Genomic DNA, 22,588 nt, shown 5'->3' with positions numbered 1-22,588 from the left:
TGCAATTTTCCATAGGACATTTACATACGTCTACAGCCTGAATGGCTGAACGGAATTACACCAAACTTGGCAAAATGGTACATCAAACCTAAGAGGTCAGGAAGGATCTACTATGCCCCCTTATGGTCATTTCCCCCTTCGCTTTGGCCTCCTCTTGTCTCTCAATCCTACCGAGAGACAAGATGGCGGCCGCTACGGACTGTTTGGAATGTTGACAGACGCCGGAGAACCAATCAGCTTCGCAAAGCTCCGTAACGCTAAAAGTACGCGAAGCGGAGCGCTGTTAAAGATATATATCTTTTTTTGAACGTTAATTTCTCAAAATCCACTGGAGCACATATATTGAGACCTAGCAAAGGCACATCGGGCTACCAGTCCCTAATATTTTACCAAGTTTCGTGCAAATCCATTCAGCCGTTCGATTATTATTTTTATTATTTTTTTTGCCCCGCGGAGCCCTTTTAAAACCTCCACATCAAACCTAGGGGGTCAGCGAGGATCTACTATGCCCCCTTATGGTCATTTGCCCCTTCGCTTTGGCCTCCTCTTGTCTCTCGATCCTACCGAGAGACAAGATGGCGGCCGCTACGGACTGTTTGGAATGTTTACAGACGCCGGAGAACCAATCAGCTTCGCTTCACAAAGCTCCGTTGCGCGAAAAGTACGCGTACTGGAGCGCTGCCCGGTCCGCTGTTACAGATATATATCTTTTTTTAAACGTTAATTTCTCAAAATCCACTGTAGCACATATATTGAGACCTACAAAAGGCACATCGGGCTACCAGTCCCTACAATTTTGCCAAGTTTCGTGCAAATCCATTCAGCCGTTCGGGCTAAAAGTGAGGCCAACCGCCCTATGGAAAACTCAATGTTAAAAACACGTTTTGGGACCCCCCTTTTTTCTCGACCCCCCCTGGACGAACCCCCCCCCAATTTTCAGGGGCTGCTCAGAAACAAAATGTGCCATTTTCCTGAAAATTTCAGCCAATTCCGTCCACAAACGCCAAAGTTATTTGACATAGAATTTTCAAAAATCCCATAGAGAAAAAATCCTAACTATATATACCTACTGGCGACCGCCAGTAGGTAATATATATATATATATATATATATATATATATATATATATATATATATATATATATCACCTGTGCAGCAGCGCATGTATCGTTTGGCCGACAAGTTTTGACCTAACTGGTCTTCCTCAAAGCCAACATACAAATCGTGGTAGGGCCCTATCACCTTTAAATACAAAGCTAGCACAAAAATAAGCAAAGCGAATAGCCTTGCGGGACTTTATTCAATACTTAGAGCCTTGAAAGAAAGACTGATGTTACTGAGTTTAAACAAGATAAAGATATACAAATATACCTTTCAACACAAGTGTGTAACTTCCACTGTGAATATAAAAAGTCAAATATTAAGACATAATAAACATGTGAGCTCTACCTGCTCATGTTACAGTGGGACAATATGCAAGATCAATAGTCATTTGATTCATTACTTTGAATTTTCATTTTCAAGTGTAGACATATCTATATATGTTTTTCAAGGAACGTTATAGTTAGTTGGACATTTCACTCATGCAAAACCATAGACATTCCCCCGTTATAGTTAGTTCAGCTAACTATAAGTCGCGCCCCCGCAATGCACTGCTGGTGACGTCACATTACATCATTCATGACATGGTCAGTGACATCACTGATGACATCATCTAGTGACTGTGTATTTCTGTAAAGCTTAAATATTTTTTATATTTATATGCCAGGGTGTATTGAAGAATTAGTGGGTGTATAAGTGTCTGGAGGAAGGATTTAGTAGGTGCGTGACTGACTGTAAAAGTGAGTGATTGAATGTGTCTTACTGAATGCATGGATTGGTGACTAAATTGTCTGAATGTGTGTATCAGTATTTCTTTTGTTGTGTAAGCTGCTGCATGAGTTGGTCAGTAGCTACATGAGTGTCATTATGGGTTATTGATTGGTTGCCAGAGTATTTGTATGGGAGACTGAGTGTGTGGGTGGGAGGTGTGTGACTCTGTGCATAGATGTGTGAGTGGTTGATTCACTGGGTGTATGGGTTCAAGAGTGCATGTGGACACAGCTATATGGGCGGGTGAGTGTGTGCATGGGTGTGTTGGTGAGAGATTGGATGTCTCAGTGGTACATGTCCAAGTAACTACATATGTAAAAGGCAGTGTGTGTGAGAGTTGGAGTATATAAATGACTATACGAGAGAGTCAGTGATTGTGTGAGTGGCTGTATGGATGAGTGTGTACTTGTATCAGTAATTGTATAAGAGAGTAAGTATGTGTTAGTATATGTTTGAATAAGTGAGGTGGTGTGTTTATAACTGTCTAGGTGAGGAAATTGGAGTGTGATTGATTCTTTGCATGACTGACTAGGTGTGTGAGTAACTCCATGGATGAGTGGTGGTGTGTGAGTGTCTGTATAGGTCTATAAGTGCATATGATAGTGTTGTATTGATGAGTGACTGTATGTATGAGTGATTGTATGGGTGAATGAGTGGATGTGTGTGTAGACCTAGAAATCAGTGAGTGCATATGTAGTAACTGGTATCGGTCTGTCTATGGTTTCAAAAATGGTAGTCTGTATTTAACAGTGGGGTATCAAAGGTTATATTTGAATGTGCATCAGATTTTGATGTGGATGATGTCATCAGTGATGTCATTTCAGATGTCATCAGTGATGCCATCAGTGATGTCACTGACCATATCATGAATGATGTAATATGTGACGTCATCAGCAGTGCATTGCGGGGACGTGAGTTATAGTTAGCTCAGCTAACTATGACGGGGGAATTTCTATGGTTTTGTACGAGTGAAATGTCCAACTAACTATAATGTCCCTGAAACTTATGTTTTTTTCAGTGAATTTCTAAGGTTTTTTAAATGCTAATTTCTAGCTATAACGTGCCTGAAACCTATGTTTTTTTCAGTGAATTTTAATGGTTTTTAAAATGCTAATTTCTAACTATGCCTACAAAGTTAGGACATGTAAAGAAAGAGGAAGAAAAGCGTAGAAAGAAGCAAAACAAATGCAGAAAGAGGCAACAGAAGTCCAGAAAGACGAAGAAAAGTACAGGAAGAAGCAAGAGATGTGCAGAAAGAACCAACAGAGGAGCAGAAAGTCCTCCTAAGCCCCCAACTTTTTACTTGAACGGTACTGGTGGTAACTGACTGACTAGCCAGGACTGGAGCCAGTGCTATGCTAAAAGACACTTAGAAAACAGTGAAAACCCCTACATATACTAGGGAACACTATGCGTTAGGGTACCCCTTTAATTAGCATGACCTCCTCTGTATTTGCCATGAGTTAGTGCATGGGTCATTGCATGAGTACATGGGTAGTGACTGGATGATTAGAGTGCTGCAAGGAGGGTGCATGATGATTTTATAACTGCTTGGGTTTTGGCAGAGTGATTGGATAAGTACATGATGCTGGATGGGTCATTTGAGGATTACATGGGTAGTGACAGAGAGATTTGTGGAGTGCATGAGTACAACCTGGGTAATTGGAGGAGTGAATCAGTACTGTGTAGGTGGTTAGACGTCTGCATGGGTAGTGCACAGGGGATTGTAGCAGTGCATGTGTTAGTGCCTGGGTCATTCCATGAGTACATGGGTACTGACTGGAAGATTAGAGTACTGCAAGGAGAGTGCCTGGTGAATGTATAAGTGCTTGGGTTTTGGTGGAGTGATTGGGTAAGTACATGGTGCTTGCTGGGTGATTGAAAGAGTGCATGGGTACTGACAGGGCGATAGCTGGACTGCATGTGTAGTGCTCAGAGGATTGTAGCAGTGCATGTGTTAGTGTCTGGGTTATTGCATAAGTACATGGGTACTGATTGGATGATTAGAGTACTGCAAGGACAGTGCATGGTGAATGTGTAAGTGACTGGGTTTTGGCGGAGTGATTAGATAAGTACAAGGTGCTCACTGGGTGATTTGAGGAGTGCATGGGTAGTGACAGGGTGACTGCTGGACTGCATGGGTACTACTCAGGGTATTGTAGCAGTGCATGAGTTAGTGCATGGGTCATTGCATGAGTGCATGGGTAGTGACTGGATGATTAGAGCGCTGCAAGGAGAGTGCATTGTGAATTTATAAGTTCTTGGGTTTAGGCGGAGTGATTGCATAAGTACACACGTCACATCAGGCCCTGTCCCTTCCCTTCACCACTGTGCAAACGCGCCCCCTGCCAGGTTTTAATTTGGGGGATTAATTCCCCTTGAATCCTGTGGGTCCCTGGGGGCCAACTAGCCCGCCAGGTACCTCCAGTAAGTACCAGAGTTGCGTTGCAGAGAGGTGGTCTGAGGCCATGCCCCTTTTTACACCTCTCTGCAACGCAGCTCTGTGGCACTTACTGGACGTACCTGGTGGGCTAATTGGCCCCCAGTTACCCTCAGGATTCAAGAGGACTTAATTTACCAACCTAAAATGCACCAGAGGGCGCGTTTGCACACTTGTCACATCAGGCCATGCCCTCTCCCTGCACCACTGTGCAAACGCACCCCCTGGTGGGTTGTAAATTGGGGGATTAAGTCCCCTTGAGTCCTGGGAGTCCCTGGGGGCCAACTAGCCCACCAGCTACCTCCAGTAAGCGCCACAAGCTGCGTTGCAGAGTAGTGTAAAAAGGGGGTGTGGCCTTGGACCACCTCTCTGCAACGCAGCTCCCTGGCGCTTACTGGAGGTACCTGGTGGGCTAGTTGGCCCCCGCGACCCTCGGGATTCAAGGGGACTAAATACCCCAACTTAAAACGTTGCACACTTGTCACATCAGGCCATGTCCCCTCCCTGCACCACTGTGCAAACGCGCCCCTGGCGCGTTGTAAATTGTGGGATTAATTCCCCTCGAGTCCTGAGGGTCCCTGGGGGCCAGCTAGCCCACCAGGTACCTCCGGTAAGCGCCCAAGATCGGTGTTGCAGAGAGGGGTAAAAAGGGGCGTGGCCTCTGAACACCTCACTGCAACCCATCTCACTGGCGCATACTGGGCATTCCTGGTGGGCTAGTTGGACCCCAGGGACCCTTAGTATTCAAGGGGAATTAATTCCCCAACTTACAACACGTCAGGAGGTGGGTTTGGGGAGTGCTGCAGGGAGAGGGCGGGGCCTAGCTGCAATGCCGGCTTTTAAAAAAAAAAAAAATTAAGAAGGGGGCTGTTGGCCCCTCTTCTCTTAACTTTTTGGGGCCCTGGGGACCCCATCCTCCAGGGCCTGACCCCTTTTTAAAAAAAAAATGTAAACGGGAGGCCGCGTGTTTCCCCTCCCGTGGCCAATTCCAGCCCTGGGGACCCCACCCCCCGGGACATGGCCACATATTTTTTTTTAAGGAGGGGGGCTGCGTGGTCCCCCTCCTGAGGCCTTTATTGGCCCCGGGGACCCCATCCCCCGGGCCGGCCTTTATTTATTTATTATTTTTTGGGGGGAGAGGTGCCGCGTGGCCCCCTTCCTGGGCCACTTCTAGCCCCGAAGACCCCTTTCGCCGGGGCCTGGCCTCACCGTTGGGGACCGTGGGTGGGCCCCAATGTCCCCACGGTCCCGCCGGCTCCCCGCCTCCTTTCACTTTTGTTTTACTGTTTTCTTGTGACTCAGGAGTCACAAGATGACTGCCAACACTTCCTGGTTTGGAGAGTTGACAGCCAATTAGAATAAAGCTCGTGGTCGGGAGGGGTCGCGACTCCACCGCGGCCATAGATATCGAAACATTTATTTTTTAGTTTCTCAGTAACTACTGAACAGATTTACACCATTTTTTAAAAAAAGTCGCTTTCTGAACCAAGCACTCCCTTTTTGCCAAATCTGGAGTAATTCCGTTCAGCAGTTCAGGCTGTAGCCTCTCTCAAAATGTCCTATGGAAATTACCAGGGAAACACGTTTTGGGATCCCCGTTTTTTCTCAGCCCCTGCTTGACGAATCACCCCCAAACTTTCAGGATAGGAGCTGACCTGGATAGACTTTTTTTGGGAGAATTTTGCGAAGATCCATCAAACGACGCCAAAGTTATTAGCGAATCAAAAAATGCTTTTCCTATGGAAACTATGTTCTAACTATAACTACCTACTGGCGACCGCCAGTAGGTAATACACATACAAACATTAGTACATATATATATATATAAATATTTTTCCTACTGTAGTTACATCCTAAAGACCTACCAGGATAGGCTGACAAGGCTCTCTGAAAGCCTATCATTGCAGCGCTGCTTGTCTGCTTTGACTGAAAGCTGAAAGGACAACTCAAGGAGGGGGAAGGAAGGCAGGGAAGGTGGTGGGGTTTATTTACGGATGGCAGATAAGGTATGATTTTTTCACATCTGGGCCAGGGATGAGAGACCATGTTCCGTATGCCGTTCTTATCACTCCTCCGCCCCTGGGTAGCAGCTAAAAGCAGTGGCAGATGATTTTGGGGGTCCACACATAACATTAAATTATAGATGGGTGAATTACAAGGTTGTTTTAAGCCTCGGGTTCTGAGTGATATCATAGAGTACTCGCACTTCACTTTTGTTTTCTATTTGATATCACTCAGAACCCCTTGGTGGAAAACATCCCCATATGCCCTAAAAAAATAAATATCTCGCTCACTCTCTATATATATATATTTTTTTTATATTTTATTAGACGACTGTCGCAAAACAGGTTAAAGTTGTCTGTATGTCAGACTTAATGAAAGGTTTTTCGATAAACTCATTTCTAGCACACAGAGAATTACTTCCAGATGAAAAACGGGTGCTTGAACAAATGGAACAGCAAGTTGTGTACAGTAAATAAATAACGCTCCTGGTCTCTTCCATTAGATCAGAATGTGACAGATGGCCTAGAAGAAGTGGCTTATATTTCCTCTGCAGCAAGGGGACAGCATTTAGTTCACTTTTCATTTTCCGAGAAGAAAACTATGGTCAGATGTTCTCATAAGCCTCGGCGATTTTCTGCCAGGAAGAGAATGGCAAAACAGATGCCCAGCAGACAAGGGCACAGCGCTGAGCGTAACAAAGTTAACACAGCTGAACTACTATTTTCACAGATGGTGCCATTTTGTTAATATCAAACATGTTCAGCTGGCCTTGATGGCATTAGGTTCATGACAAATGAATGCCTCTCAGCAGCAAAGGCTGGACAAATCTACAGCAGGCCAGAAAGCCTGATTTTGAAAATTAAAAAAATATGCCGTATATCTGGCAATCACCACAATCGTCAAACCTGTGTTTTGCAGCGAGAATGGAGGATAGCAGTCCCTTTGCGCTGATCGAATAGGTTTATGTATATTGTATAAACTCTTAAAGACTTTGAGCAATTAAGTGTGTTTGGGTGCAGGACTTGCAATCCTATAAAACTGACTCCTGACAGAACAACCACTAATCGATTGCTAAAACACGATTATAGAAGACAAGAGCCTCTGGAATTATGTAGAGGAGAGGAACAAATAATGTGGGATGTTTTTTTTGTTGTTTTTTTACAAAGTTATATAGAGGAATCAGAGAGGTACCAGGTATCAGAGCGCTTTACACGAGTACCAGTTGTGTTAAATGAGTACAAATTCATTTTTGTTAGGCACGGGAGATTAAGGGGCACATGCATCAATATTGCTTTTTGCGATTCCTTAATTGCGAAAAATAAGGAATCACAATTAAGGAATTGCAAAATGCAATGCATCAAGAAATCGCAAAAAAAATAGCGATTTCTTAAAATTCCTTAATTGCGATTCTCTAATTGAGAATCGCAATTAAGGAATACCTCCCCATTCATTCCTATGGGCCTAGAGGCCCATAGGAATGAATGGGAAGACATTCTCAATTTGCGATTCTCCATTAGAGAATCGCAAATTGAGAATGCAATTTCAAGGGTGCAGGGGTGTCCAAAGGACACCCTGTTGCACCCCTGAAATCTGCCTATGAGTACATCTTGCACACACACATGCCCCAAGGGCATGTGTGTGTGTAAAATGAACTTTGAAAAATGCACTTTAGTGCATTTTTCAAAGTTTTCGCAAATTACCATGAAGGTCAACTTCATGGTAATTTGCTCCCCTTATTAGCGAAATCGCTAATTATTTAAGTTTGATGCATTGCATTTAAGGAATCTCAATTTGAGATTCCTTAAATGCATTCGCTATTTAAGAAGTCGCAATTTTGCGATTTCTTAAATTGCGTAAAGTACAAAAATGATGATGCATCCCAAAAGTTGAAATTGCATTCGCAAACGGCCGAATTTTGCAATTCGCACTATTTGCGAATGCAATTTACAATGATGCATTTGCCCCTAAGTGATTTGCCCAGTATGTTGAGCGTCCTTGCCGAGACTCAAACCCAGTTCCCTTGCTTCGAGGTCGACCGCCCTAGCCATGAGGCCAACTCCATTCCCGTAAACTTGACCAAATTACGTGGCAAGAACACGCAAATTATGCGCATATTGTGCCACCTTATGTGATAGCATTACGTCATTATTTTGTAATGTTTATACATGGAAACACTGTCTTGGCACATATTCCAACTTAACAACCAAAAACATCAATAAGCAACAGAAAGATGGCCAATAAACCATTGCGAAGGGCCTCATACTATGCAGAAAATACATGTCGCCAATGTTTTAGTGACTTTTGATCCATTTTAGCTAAAAACCTTTTTTTGTTAAGATCTGCAAGAATATTCAGCAGATGATTGGTTATTGGGCAAATGCGGTAAATCCATTATTATGCGAAAAACGCCACCGCTGCAGAATGGCATTATTCTAGTTAGTAGCCCTGGCGAAGACCTATCCCTTAATCAAATGCTTAAAATATACTAAACGCACCCATTAAAGCAGTTTTGCTACATGGAAACCTTTTTGTGAACCCTACCATTAGCATCATGGGAGTATTCCACGCCTGATACAGTGCACCTCCGGAAAACCATCTTATTTTCAGTGAGGGTCCCTGTTTTGTCAGAGAAAATGTATTGTATCTGTCCAAGGTCCTCTGTGATGTTAAGGGCGCGGCACTGCAGCTGGGAATCAGTCTCTTCCTCATACAAGTCTTTATCTTGATGGATGAGGAACACTTGGCAAATTTTAACAATTTCAATCGACACATACAGTGACACTGGAATGAGCACCTAGAACACAAAACAAACAGTAATCAACACAAGGATCGGTATTATCTCATTAATTCTGCAAATGCTTAGTGATTTAGGTACAGAAAATCAGTCGTTTCCCAGATAATGATACTTTGATACCTTGTAAGAACAAACTTAAGCTACACTGTATTTATTCATGTGTTAAATCTATTTTAATTGGGTTTTATTGCACTCTGGTTTTCATGCATCGTTTGTGTTAATCACACCTGCTTTTCAGCTTCTGGAAGTGTTCAATGACATGACAAAACTATTCAACGAAGAATAAATTAACTTGTTTAACTTTTTTCTTATGAGGCTCAAAGGACATAATTGTCCTTTAGCCTGGAAACTCTTTGCAATAGCCATCACACTAACCAATTTCAAAATCTTAGAAGCAGTTCCTCATTTCCTAAGCAACAACCTATAAAAGTACCAATGATAGAGTAGTATTGTCGTAACATTTTACTAGAAGAGGCCCCATGCTGTGGTAAGTAGACTGCTGTGGTACCCCACCCCCACGCGGGGCATGGCATTGAGAGTTGCTTCCGGCTGTAGGATTTAATACAGTTGGAAACCGGATGCAGTTGTTAAGACCAAGAATGGAATATGCCCAATGGTCAACTGATGGACTGTTCCATTGGAAATGCGGGGGTAGGTTGCTGGCAAACTGTTCAGTAGATCAGTGGCTAACGCTTTGCAATCCTGTACCCGCTTCGACAAATGTGTCGCTGCTAGCGCCTTTCGAACAGTAATAGAGCTGTTGCTACTCTGATTCAGCGTCACTGAAAATTCTTGAGGACGTTTCTCTCCCTAGACTTGAATGGGTGATCTTTGTATATGTATTTTAAAGCCTTCATGTTTTTTTCTCAAAATCAGCCGCTTCCATGATGCATAGTAAGCTGGCAAAGTAAAAAGGAGTAGAACAAAAAATCCGTGCACATACAGTTTTCTCTGACCACGGGATGGCGGTCTTTTCCATGTGTAACCCTGCTGCACTAGTAACGCAGTTTAAAAAATAGATTTTAATGTTTATTGTAGTGTTTATGCGCCATAAAGGCAAAGAATGATGTGTGCTCAATCAGAGTTAAGTAAGCAACGGGCATGATGCACTCTGTCATTTAACAACATACTACTGCTGCAGAAAAAAAATACAAATACTTATGCAATTTTGAGTTTGGTATCGGCCAAGTGTTAACCAAATAAGGCTGATTAAGTGTGATTTAAGATTGTGAAGAAGAAAAATAACCACATTCTCGCGGAAATTTAACTCCTCCACAGCTGTAAAAACATCAAGTGGTTGAAGTCATGCAACAACTTGACAATCTGACAAAGACAAATGAAACATAAACGGTGAAAAACAAAACAGTATCAACACACTGTTCTCCTATGGTGCTGCAAGGATTTTATAATTATTAAATTACCTATACATTGCCACCACTCCCTTAAAATCCTGCCTGAAGTGGCTCGAGCTGCGCCTTCCTCCTTTAACCCGTCGAATACTTCTTTCTGCATTGCCCACGCATCTCCATTACAGCTGACGCAGTAATAAAGGAAGGAGTAAAACGAATCAACTGATACTCGGGTATGAAGTCTCTGGAGCCTTATTAAGTTTCACACTATTGTCACAACCTTTGGTCTGGCCAAAGCCTTCCATAAATTCTGTTACGGCTTTCATATCATTATTCCTCACTACCCAGGCCTCCAAAGCATGGAATGTAATCACTCTGTCTGCAGCACACCGGCCATCTTGTGACATGGCATCATTGTCAATGCAGCAGCGGGGTGTAGCAAGTGGCCATTGATAACCCGTTTCTGTACGATATTGAATCCGCTTCCGTGCCCAATTACGGCTTTTGCTGCGAGCACAGGGAGGAAAATGTGTGCAAAACATCTTGGTGGTTGTTTTTTTGTGAACAGAATGACCCTTTACTATTCTCTTGCCTAAGCAACACAGTCCCAATAGAATATGGATTCAATTGCCCATGTAGAGCTAGGTGTCATGGCGATTTGTGCGAATGAGAAGAAAAAACTTCATGCGTGACTTCTGGCTGGAGGGAAGGACTCGATTTCTCTGCTCTACAGTGTACGTCTTATCTGTCTTCATCGTTTTAGAACGGTGTCATTTAAAATTGGACGTAAAGTTCCAACTGAAAGCTCAACAATAATTGGTACAAAGATGAAACACCATTTCTATTTTTTGCTCCCCAGCAGTGGTGGCTCCTCCGCTAAGGCAGAGGAGCGTCGCCCCACTACTTTTCAGCAGTATAAATAAAGGAAACATAAAATGATAATAACTCAAAGTTATTATAATTGTAAGTTTCTGTGCTGCTTTGCGGGCGGGCGGGCGGGGCCGCTCTGCTCTCAGGGCAAGCGGGGCCGCGCTGCTCTCAGAGCAGGGAAGGGGAGGAGTGGTTTGCCCACTCCAAGTGCACAATGACTATTTGGCTGGCCTTCTGGGGCCGGCCAAACAGTCAAGTACACTTTGCATATTCTCCTCACAGGCTAAATTATAGCCTGTGTGGAGAACATGTCCAGGCCCCAGTCCACGTCTGAGCACCGAACCACAGCTTTCTGACCAATCACAACACAGCGTTGGGACTGGTCAGGGGAGCCTGAGTGCTTCCTGGTTCCTGTTCGGCCGAGTCCTGACTCGGAGGAGAGACGCGGCGGTGATAAGGCAAGTTATTTATTTGACATTTTTTTACACCCCCGACCCTGCCCTGCCACCTCGGATCGGTGCCGGCCGCCACGGTTACACAGACCTCTTTCTATGCACCACAAAGATCTCAGTATTTTTTCACAGCCTCCTCACACAGTTTGTTAACTGATCTACTTGGATGTGGTGGCCATGCGCATCCTTCTCCTCTCTGCAGGGGTGTTAGCGCAGGCCCCTGGAGCTCTAGTGCTGCAGGGAGGCACCCAACCCTTCAGGGGGCCCCTTATTTAGCCCAAAGTCATTTCATCATCTGTGAAATAAGTGAGACTCAGGGACACTCCATCACATTATGCAGGTGGGGGGTATTATTCAGAGTTTTGACACTGCTCCTCTAATGGAATCTAAAGCTTTACCGACAAGACTGTACTCCCCACTTAAGATTCACAAGTTCTCATATCTGACTTTATACCTTGCACCTCTTAGACCAATATGAATTTTGTTAAATCCTCCCGTTTTTCCCTTCACAAAAAGTTAACAAGCTTTTGGGAGAGACCAGTGTTTTTCTGAAAGAACATACCCCTTTTGATCCTCTTGATGAAGTCACAAATAAAGTCACTGAAGAGAATAATCATCTGGCACTCGACAAAAAAAACAACTAATTATTTCACATGACCACTTCCGCTCAATGATATCCTTGACTCATGTTACTGAGTTCCTAACCATTCATAACCTCATACACAGTAAATATACAATTTCAGTGCCTCATCAGGGGTAGTAAGAGCTATATAAATACCCACACCACACCCGGTCTAAATCCTAATGGAAAGTACAAAGAAGATACTGTACCTGAAATACTATTATCATTGTAAAAAATAAATAAACTGCCGACAGCCCTGGGGATAAATAGTTGCCGTCAGGTCCACGGACGTCAAACACTGGACGCGTCTCTCCATAATGACCTGTCCAAAGTCCATGACCTACAAAACAAGTAAAATAATTTATCGTAAAGGACTCTTGTGATAATTATATATCTTATCTGCTGAAATTCTCAACATAGTGAAGAAGGTTTAGCAATAACATTTATAGACCGATGATGATGCCAACAATTAGAGGTGTGGGCACTTTTATTTGTATTTAAGTAACAATAATCTCGAACAGAGGTGCTGAGCACAGGTATTATGCACACTCTGACAAGATAAACCATAACAGCAGGCATTCAGTAAATATAGAGAGAAGTGTGGGATCCTTCACTACTTAACAGCTTCAACATCTCTCTCCGGAAGGGGCTCGCAGCACTGTGTGGCGTCGAGCATTGAAGGTTCTGTACCTACCACTGATTTCCAGGTAAAAAGGTGGTTCTTTTGGGCTGTTTCAAAACCACGTATATAAGGCCCAGGGAAAGTACATTCCAGGGAAACGATTCCAGGAATGCAAAGAATTTGAATCTGGAATTGGTAAATAAGGGGGCTTAGGTGGACCCAGGCACATAGGGGCACACGCAAACGGTGCGATTCGCAAAAATTGGCCGTTTGCGATCGCAAAATTTGCTTTTGCGATGCATCAAGGGTCAAGGCCCTCGCAATTTGAGAAGTCGCAATTAATTGTGAGTTCTCAAATTGCAATTGCATTTAAGGAATCGCATTTTGCGATTCCTTAAATGCAATGCATGAAAGTAAAAAAATCTGCTATTTCGCCAATAAAGGGCGCAAATTATCATAAAGTTCAACTTCATGGTAATTTGCAAAAACTTTAAAAAATGCACTTTTGTGCATTTTTCAAAGTTTCATGTTGCGCACACACATGCCCTAAGGGCATGTGTGTGCGCAACATGTGTGCACAGATCGATTTCAGGGGTGCAACAGGGTGTCCTTTGGACACCCCTGCACCCTTGAAATTGCATTCTCAATTTGCGATTCGCGAATTTCGAATCGCAAATTGAGAATGTCTTCCCATTCATTCCTATGGGTCTCTAGGCCCACAGGAATGAATGGGGAGGTATTCCTTAATTGCGACTCGCAATTTGCGAGTTGCAATTAGGGAATATTTAGAAATCGTGATTTTTTTTAGCGATTTCTTCATGCATAGCCTTTTGCTATACCTTATAAAGCGAATCCTTATTTTTCGCTAATAAGGAATCGCAAATGGCATTGTTGATGCATGTGGGCCTAAGTGATTTGCAAGTAGCTGGACGGGTAGTGGTGTAGAGTGATGGTTTCAATGCGGGAGCAGATAGAGTTGTAGACTGATTTCAGCACTTTCAGTACTGGGATGATTTGTTGAGGTTTGTCTGCTGTATCTAGGAGGAGGTAGCAGTGTATCTTGGATCGCTAAAAATAGTACAAGTGGAAAGGTACCTATTTTCTTTTGTAAATTTAAAACGAGTAGAGGGGACAACCAATGGGGAGACTGGTAGAGTTCCCTACTCTGCTGAAGACTAAAGAATTGATTGGAATGGTGTAGGTGTTTAGGTTCTGAAACAGCAACAGTATTATAACTACACTGCTGACAAATACTAGAGGTGGAGGCACTGGTATTGAAAAACAGCTAGACAATTAATTCAACCAGTCTACTACATGAAGTCAACGATCAGCAAGGCACATACAATGCAGTAAAAGCATAGGTGTGATGCAGCTGAAAAGCTGTGATAATCCTTACGTGACACAGAAACTGATTTGAGATATTTTAAGTAACACATAAACGTGCACCAACTTTACGTTAAAGAAACATGAGAAATCAAAGTGACAGAACTTAATTACTGCATCATAAAAGCATGCAGATGATTGCAGGATAGATGAAACCATATTCATTTGAATAATATAGGGTTATATTATATTAATCAGCTTTAGCATAATTACTTCAGCTTATAAATGAAAGGTAAAGTGATCGTATTCATGTGTTATAACAGTCTTAACATACTTATGGTAATAGTAAATTGTATGAATAATTAATTAAATCAATTGTAATTTAGAAAAGTTTGCATGTGATATTGAGGGTTTCCATTCTGAATTCCATCCTCTGCATATGTGAACTTGTGTCCCAAATGAGAAATACAAAAAGTGGTGCTACACACTCATATTGAATGTAAATATCATGAAACCTTCAGATAATAATCTTAATGTGGTAATATAAAACACTTGAAACAAGATTAATATTTTATTATTTGGAATAATTTTCCACATTGGTACTTTAAAATTGCAGTAAAATGACAGTAACAAGAAATCTTTGCAAATAGATTATTAACATTTCTGAATTCTAATAAGTTGAAATGGTCTATTCTAATATTGATTTACCTTTATGAAATATACATTTCACTACTTATAGCCTATATATTCTTAAGTTTACTTTATGCTAGGCCTGCATTTTACTATCTGTATTGTCTTATACGTGTGAGAAGTTTTCTCAGCCTTACACTGTGAAGAGAAACTGCTACTTCTTAGACGAGTTCTCAGGCTCAGAAGGACTGCTTGCAACAAAATTGATGCTTTAGGAACATTTGCTATGGGAAACTGTCCTCTTGAACTCTTGTGACTGCTGCTAAAGGATCATTGTTTGAACGTTTACAAAGTATAGAATGACTCTAAAAATTACGTGATTAGCACCACCTTTTTCTAGAATATATTTCTACCTTTATGCCACATGAAAATCATCTTATATGAACTGACCAATGACTGAGTGGTCTGAGACGATGAGATGACCAAGGAGGAGGTGTCACCACAGAACTAGAAGACTATATTATATGTTGATCTGATGGATGAAGTGCAAGTTGGACAGATTCAAGAGAGACTGCTTTTGGTTCTCCTGGAACTTTCTGTTGGGAACTACTTTTCCTTTGCAAACTCTGCTTGCTCTCTCCCTTTGGATTGACGCAAACGCCATATGCACCATACTTGGACTGCTTCTCGATGGGACATTGCCTATGAGCTATCATGTTTCATGTCCTTGCTGAACTCTCTTAATCCTTTTGTCACTTTATGGCAAGCCCAAACTAACTAGACTATCCTGGACTCTTTAGGCAAGAAATGCTTACTAATAATGAAATGCCTTTTATTTGAAATCTTTGACAAACTAAACTTAACTAGAAGCATGAGTCTATGGTTTATCATGACTTGTCCTTTTGAAATTGATTGTGCATTATGAATTTACTAATTAATGCCAAGGAGAGACCAGCTTAGAGAAATCTCTGAGCATCAGGTACTAATGTTGTTGTTTTGTATACCCCTAGCAGAATTATTTGTTTGCATGATTTTGGTCTGACTAAATTTCTTCAGAAGGTTCAGACTAGCAGTGATAATCCTATACTTGTATAGTCTGGTTTGAAGAGCCATATACATGAACTCAATTATTAGCTTGTCAATTGGCTATCCAAATCCTGATCCTTGTTGGATAACCGGACATTGGACAACTAATATCCAACCCCTCATTGGCACAAAACAAGATTCATTGAAGGATCAAGTAAGTGTTGAAGTGCTAAGTTACATAAAATAAATCAAATATGAAAAAGGGCCTAGTTTCCACCGGAACAGGTGCATGGCAAACATATCACATTCATAAATGTTTATGGCCCAAGTGTAGACAACCTCCCCTTATGACGTATGTCATAAATGCATAAGGTTGACTTCAGAAACAGTGCTATGATGGACTAGGCTTTAATTTAGAATTTGATAAAAGTATGAACCCAGAAAACTGTACAGATAATTCTGTTACAAACCCATTAAGGCATATTGTACATACACAGCAATTAGTGGACACATGGCGGACAAAGCTTACTTCACTGAGGAAGGGCACCCATGTTTTTCGGCTGCTGGTTCATGACCTGGATCCTGGCATGGCAAGATTACTGGCTGGGCACCCGAGACACCTACACATGGGTAAAGTCTATTACTCATCTAACTCACACTCTCTCAGATCATTCACTGGTGAAATTTGAGCTAAAATGACCCATAGTTCAAAACAGATTATTCACGTGGAACTTATCACTGCTAGCGCTCCAAGAGAAGATATTCATGCAAGACATCCAGCAGAAAATTATAATTCTCCTTCTAATTAACGAGGGATAGGTGGGCTCCACTGGCATTGTAGTCCGTTAAATGTTTCATCAGAAGAATGTTCATTTAAGATGGAAATCAGCCCAGCAACAATGCTTAGCTACTCCGATCACCTTAGACGAAATCTCCATTGTCATTTCTAGCTTGCCGACTTGTAAAGCATTCGACATCAACAGCATCCCTACTGAATTCTACAAAGCCTGTTTTAAAGACATAGCTCCCAGGCTGCTTATGGTACGCAATAACACTTACTGTTAGTGCTCTGCCCCCTCACTCAGCAAAACATTGCTGGTTACTTTGCTAAAACCACATAAGAGCCCTACGCAATGGAACTTGTACGGACCATTGTCTTTAATCAACATTGATGTAAACATACTAGCTAAGGTTGTAGCTAACAGACTAATCCTCCTTCTCCCGAACATGGGCCTTTCAAACCATGCAGATTTGTTCCAGGTAGATTGACGGCACAATGTTACACACCCTCTAAGCCCTGATAGATCAACTGAACCCTGACAGACCCGGCTGCACTCTACCTAGATGCCACCAAGGCCAGCGACTCCCTTGAGTGGGGATTCCTCTCACACCAAACTGATCAGAAGGGTCTGATTAAACAGACTATTTTCTGAACCATTTGACATATAACGGGCGTTTTGCCAGGGATACCCAATTTCGTCCCTAAACTATGCTCTTGCTTTCACGCCATAGGCCTGCGCTGATAGACAACAGCATCTTAACAAAACCCTGCAATTTAGAACCAGCAACCATATCAATGGTTTATATGCTAAACATATCACCCTCTGTTAAAAAAAAAAACAGCATAAACTAAGCCCAGTAATACATGCATTTACCATTAATAAATCACTAGTGGGGATCTCCATCAACTGGAATACATCTACCATATTCTTAGTGCCATAGGGGATACATTTTTGTGAACTTGGGTTCCCTTTACCATGGACTCAGACATAACTTAAATACCTAGGAATATGTGTAAGTCATGATAAAGTAAATGTGGCAGAAAATTACAGGGTAATGATGGCTCATCTCGAATAACAAATTGAAAGAAGGACCTCCCTCCCTATATCTTTGATGTGTAGGATTGCACTAATGAAGATGGTCATTCTGCCCAAATTCTTAAATTTATTTGATAATATACCTATCCCTCGCAACATGAAATATTTCAAAACCTTACTCTCACAAATGGTTACCTTGGCGTGGGGCAGCAGGCAGCCTAGAATAAAGAGGGAGACTTTAACATTGCAGTATGAGCAGGGAGAGCTGTCAGCCCTTGACTTTAAACTATACTACCTTTGTGTGCAAGCACAATACACTTCCCATGGGGTCCATTCTCCACCATACATGGCACATCTGGCCCTTGAAAGAGATATTACACATCCTACACCTCTAGCTGCACTGATTGGAAGTGCTCCCCCACATACTCTACCCGGGATAAACTCAGTAGTCTGTGATAGAGCTTTTTTATAAACACAAACAAATGCAATTAACCTGTAGAAATAACGTTTAGGCCTAAAATGAGAAGGCATATTTTTAAAAGGCAAATTTGAGCACTAGGCCTTCTATCTGCCAATATTAAGTTAGAAATGCTTATGAACACAGTTTTCTTTTCTTTTTCATTCTTACTGACCGTGGGTCAACATCCTTAGTAATTTGATGACGTGAAGAGTTCAATGATAAAATGTGCTCAACCAACATGATTTAATAAAGAAAGATAATTTTCGACTTTCTCATAAACATATTTCTCTTTGAATAAAAAAGAGAATTAAATAATGTTGTTGATTTACTTAAATAGTTCTTCATGAATAAGATTTGTAAGTTAGAATATGTGAGAAAGAGATGATTTTATTTGTGGAATGACAGACCTAACCATGAACTGTTTTGCTTTGCACATCAGGGACAGTGTTGTCAGTAATGTTACATATAACACTTAATATTTGTAAGTCTTTTATTCAAGACAGCGTAAACTGTGGAAGATTTCTGTTCTCACAATGACATCGTGCACCTATTGGTGGAAAAGATGATCTGCTGCAACATTTGCTTTTGTTATAGATATCAAAATGTTATATTAGTGCATGTTCCTATACTAGAGACACGGTACCCTCTTATAGTTTTGAGCTTCTTTTCCTTTGAAGACCCAGACCCTCTACGGTCTGAAGCTTTGTGCTTTGAGCAGAATCTGTGCTATATTTCTGGGACTCCACTGAATTTCCTGAATTTCTCTTCATGAGAAGTGCTATTTGAATTGCTTAAAGCTTCATACTTTCCCCCCTAGTTTTCACCCTCTTTATGGGTTCAAGATATTTGTCTAATCTTTAAGATTTAGAAAAGGGATTTATTTCATATGGAACGCGTTTAATTCTTCATGTTCTGTATTTTTGTTTCAGAAGAATTAATTGATCATAAATAAAGAAATACTTACTTAAAGATTTGACTAAAACAATTAAAACTCACATAAAATCTCATCATTGACTCCCAGTAACTGATATTTAACTGTGAAAAATGACTTACCTGCAGGCCAGCCGCCGTCTCTTCTCGATCCTCTTCAGTCGACTGAAGGACTTCAGTGGCAGGAAGTCCACAGGCTCCCATGCTCCCCTAGCCAACAGAACACTGCATTACAGCAGCATTGTGAATGGTCTGAGGACCTTGGTTTGGTGCTCAGAGAGGGACTGGGTGGCTGTGCCTGCTCTCTTCCCAGTCTTTACAATGCAGCCTGTTGGGGAACATGCAAAGTACGCATGACTGGCCAGTCCAAGATGGCTGGTCAAACCGTCATGCACACTTAAGAGAGTGCTCACTACTCCTCCCCCCAGCTCCTCTGTGACAGCCTGCCCCACCCCTAACCAGCCGAGCGAAGACAGAAAAATAAATTAACAACAATACGTTATTATTATTTTTCCTGCTCACAGGGCAGAGGAGCATGCGCCTTTAGGCCCATAGGAATGAATGGGAAAGCCATTCCTTATTTGCGATTAGCGAATCGCAAATAAGGATACAGTAGAAATCGCTAAAAATATTGAGATTTCTACATGCATCCCGTTTTGCGAGTCTTTAATAGCAAATCCTTAAAATTCGCTATTAAGGACTCGCAAAACATGACTTTGATGAATCTGGGGGTTAGATCTTTTCTCCAGGGTTAGCTCCTTATCAAGGTCAAACATGCTCTCTGCCTCGATTTTTCATCCTATCTTTCCAAGAGGACTGATGTATAGATGGTTTCTTACTTCTATCCCTATAAGGAATAAATAGTAGCATTAATTAACTAAACCAAGCTACTGGTCTACTTTTGCTCTTCTTTTTAGGAAGTCTCAACTACCTCTCTAATTCTTCGATGTCCAGTTTTTCATCTTTCTGATGTAGACTCAGCTAAGTTCGGTGCACACTCTGTTGCAAAGCTTGATTGCTTGGTCTTGCTTAATCTTTAAGAATTTTATTTTACACCTATTGACAGCACTCCGAAGATAGTCAATCCTCTATTTTAACCTCATTAGCTTGGTATAAAATGCATGTTCACCAGAATGTGGGGCGGAATCATGACTTATTAAAGAATGAGAAGGAAATATTATGCCCCACTTGTGTCACTCAACTTAAATTATGTGTTCTCTATTTCTGTCATAGAAAAAGAGTGATGACCGCTGCACTCCAAAGTGGACTCTGAATTAATCCGGTTAATTAATGTTCGCGTTCTTAGGGTGCTGGGAATGATCACCTCTTAGTCCTAGAGGTGCTATAGAAAATGTTTGAGGGACCTTACTCTGAGTAAGGAAAAATTCGACAGCACGCCTGGGGGCGATGGATCGCCAAATGAGTAATTACATTTTTGGAATTCAAGCAATAAAGTTGCTTAGATCAGTGTCATCTTTATTTGAATGATGATCAAATCATATTTCGTCATATGATAAAATATCCAATGGTAATACAAGATGAGTGTAGACATCCAAATAACTCAAATGTTCGTCGATAAGGCAGTACGGTGAGACATCTCTCTCCGATGCATTTTGAGCCGATGGCTCTTCTTCAGGGGGAATGTTCTAGAAAAAACATGTTAAGAAATACTAAGGACTTTGTTCTGGGGCCAGAGGGCAACTCATATTAGTTAAAAGGAGCTGTAACTGCAGTGAATATTGGTTGAAGTGCTCGAAGTGGGCGGGGAATAGGCTTGTGGGTTGTGGTCACCCAAGTGTCACGGGAAGCTTACATAGTGTCAAGGTGAAAGAAACGGGTTCTAAATAAATAGAGGAGAATACACAAGCGAATAGCCAGCGTGCCGGAACGTACCGTGCGTTGTTAATCATCAAGTAGGTGATATACACGTAGTAAGTCAACAGGGATAGCAAAGTGCGAGTGTTATCGAAGATCTAAGTGAACTGTGTGTGTATAATAAATCATGCAAATGGTAGCGTAAAACGGTGCTAGAAACGTGGCTTATCAGAGAAAAATAAATGTGTTAAGGAAAAGAAACTATTTCTGTCATAGACAGAGACATCAGTATAAGGAACTGGATGGCTGGTTACAGAAGAGAGAGATCACAGTCATTATGTGACTAAACTCCCACTTTGCTTACACTTGGTAGCTTGGCACAAGCTATACGGTATTTCTCATAGAGAATGCATGTGGTAGATGTGCAACAATACAGTTAGGGAATAACGTACTTAAACTGTCCAAACCAAATCTCGTATGTTTCCTTAACCATTACCTCTGATACACTTTAACCAACAAATGACCCCGGTAAGTAAATCCTTTGAGGCATATACACATCTTTTAACGTTTTTAGTACAGGGGAGGTTCAGGTAGTGGCAGATAAAGTATATCACGCATCCCTCAATCTGAATGTCAGTCACCAGAAAAAGGAAGCTTTTGTGTCCTTCATCTCTACCTACTGTGAGATAAAGATGTTTGGTGGCTAGTATATTTAGAATCCTCAAAACACTGATCGAGGATCCAAGATGGAAATACATGTAGAGATAGGAGGAGCTTTTGGATAGGTAAGCCCAAATAGAGATGTGTGAACGTCTATGAAAATACTAGAAAACTACTAGAAAGAGTAGACTTGAACTGCAGCATGGGAAAATGTTGGTATTGTTATGTCATGCTGATTTCTGATGTCAAACTAAGAAAAGGTTCCTGTGTACTTCGGGGCTATGTCGGAGACAGTTTGTAGAGGAAAGCACATCAATTGATGTGTAAGGGTCATGCTCCTAACTTCTGCATTTGGGATTCTGGAGCTTAAACCATATCAGGGGTATGAAATGGATAAGAGCAGCTGTAAGTTCATCTATGAGCAATAGCTCCCAGCAAAACATGTTATTGTCTAACACTAGAAGATAAGTTCTGACCCATCATTGGAGACAGGGTATTAAAAACCTAGGGAAGTATTGGCAATAGAAAGAATCAGGGCTAATCCTTCTCAGCACAAATATACATTTTGATCAGGATGGCTTCTCCTTGTTAGGTAAGTAGCTGCTGGGAGCACAGAGCGTGTCGGGGAGCCAGCTGTTGTGGCATCAGGGTCATGCTCAAGAGTGTGAATGGCAATACAAACAGTTGTTATGACCATAAATATGGTGTCCACAGGCCAACCGAGAAGGGCATTTGTTACACTGCGTACAACCAATGAGGTCAAAAACAAGACTAAGGAGAAACATAAATAGCACACTTCATATGGTAATCACTGTAGCGATAGCTCAGTCTCCAGCTGCTATCAATGCAACATTATCTCACAAATATAGATTTATGAAAATATCAAATCTACTCTCCCACAC

General features: G+C 41.7%; 1 protein-coding gene across 1 annotated transcript in view; it reads right to left on the bottom strand.

Annotated features, from left to right (window-relative positions):
• The window catches only part of ATP10A (ATPase phospholipid transporting 10A (putative)), an 828,689-nt gene that overhangs the window by 247,439 nt on the left and 558,662 nt on the right, over positions 1–22,588 (bottom strand). The window contains exons 6-7 of the mRNA XM_078658238.1: positions 12,613–12,743; positions 8,858–9,110 (exon numbers count right to left, since the gene is read on the bottom strand). Coding sequence (XP_078514364.1) covers positions 8,858–9,110; positions 12,613–12,743 — 384 coding nt within the window. The remainder of the gene's footprint in view (positions 1–8,857; positions 9,111–12,612; positions 12,744–22,588) is intronic.

This window comes from Lissotriton helveticus, chromosome 8 (genome assembly GCF_964261635.1).
Source record: "Lissotriton helveticus chromosome 8, aLisHel1.1, whole genome shotgun sequence".
NCBI classification, from domain to species: Eukaryota; Metazoa; Chordata; class Amphibia; order Caudata; family Salamandridae; genus Lissotriton; species Lissotriton helveticus.
Note: the sequence above shows the minus strand (reverse complement) of the source record. Positions and strands in the feature narration are given on the sequence as shown.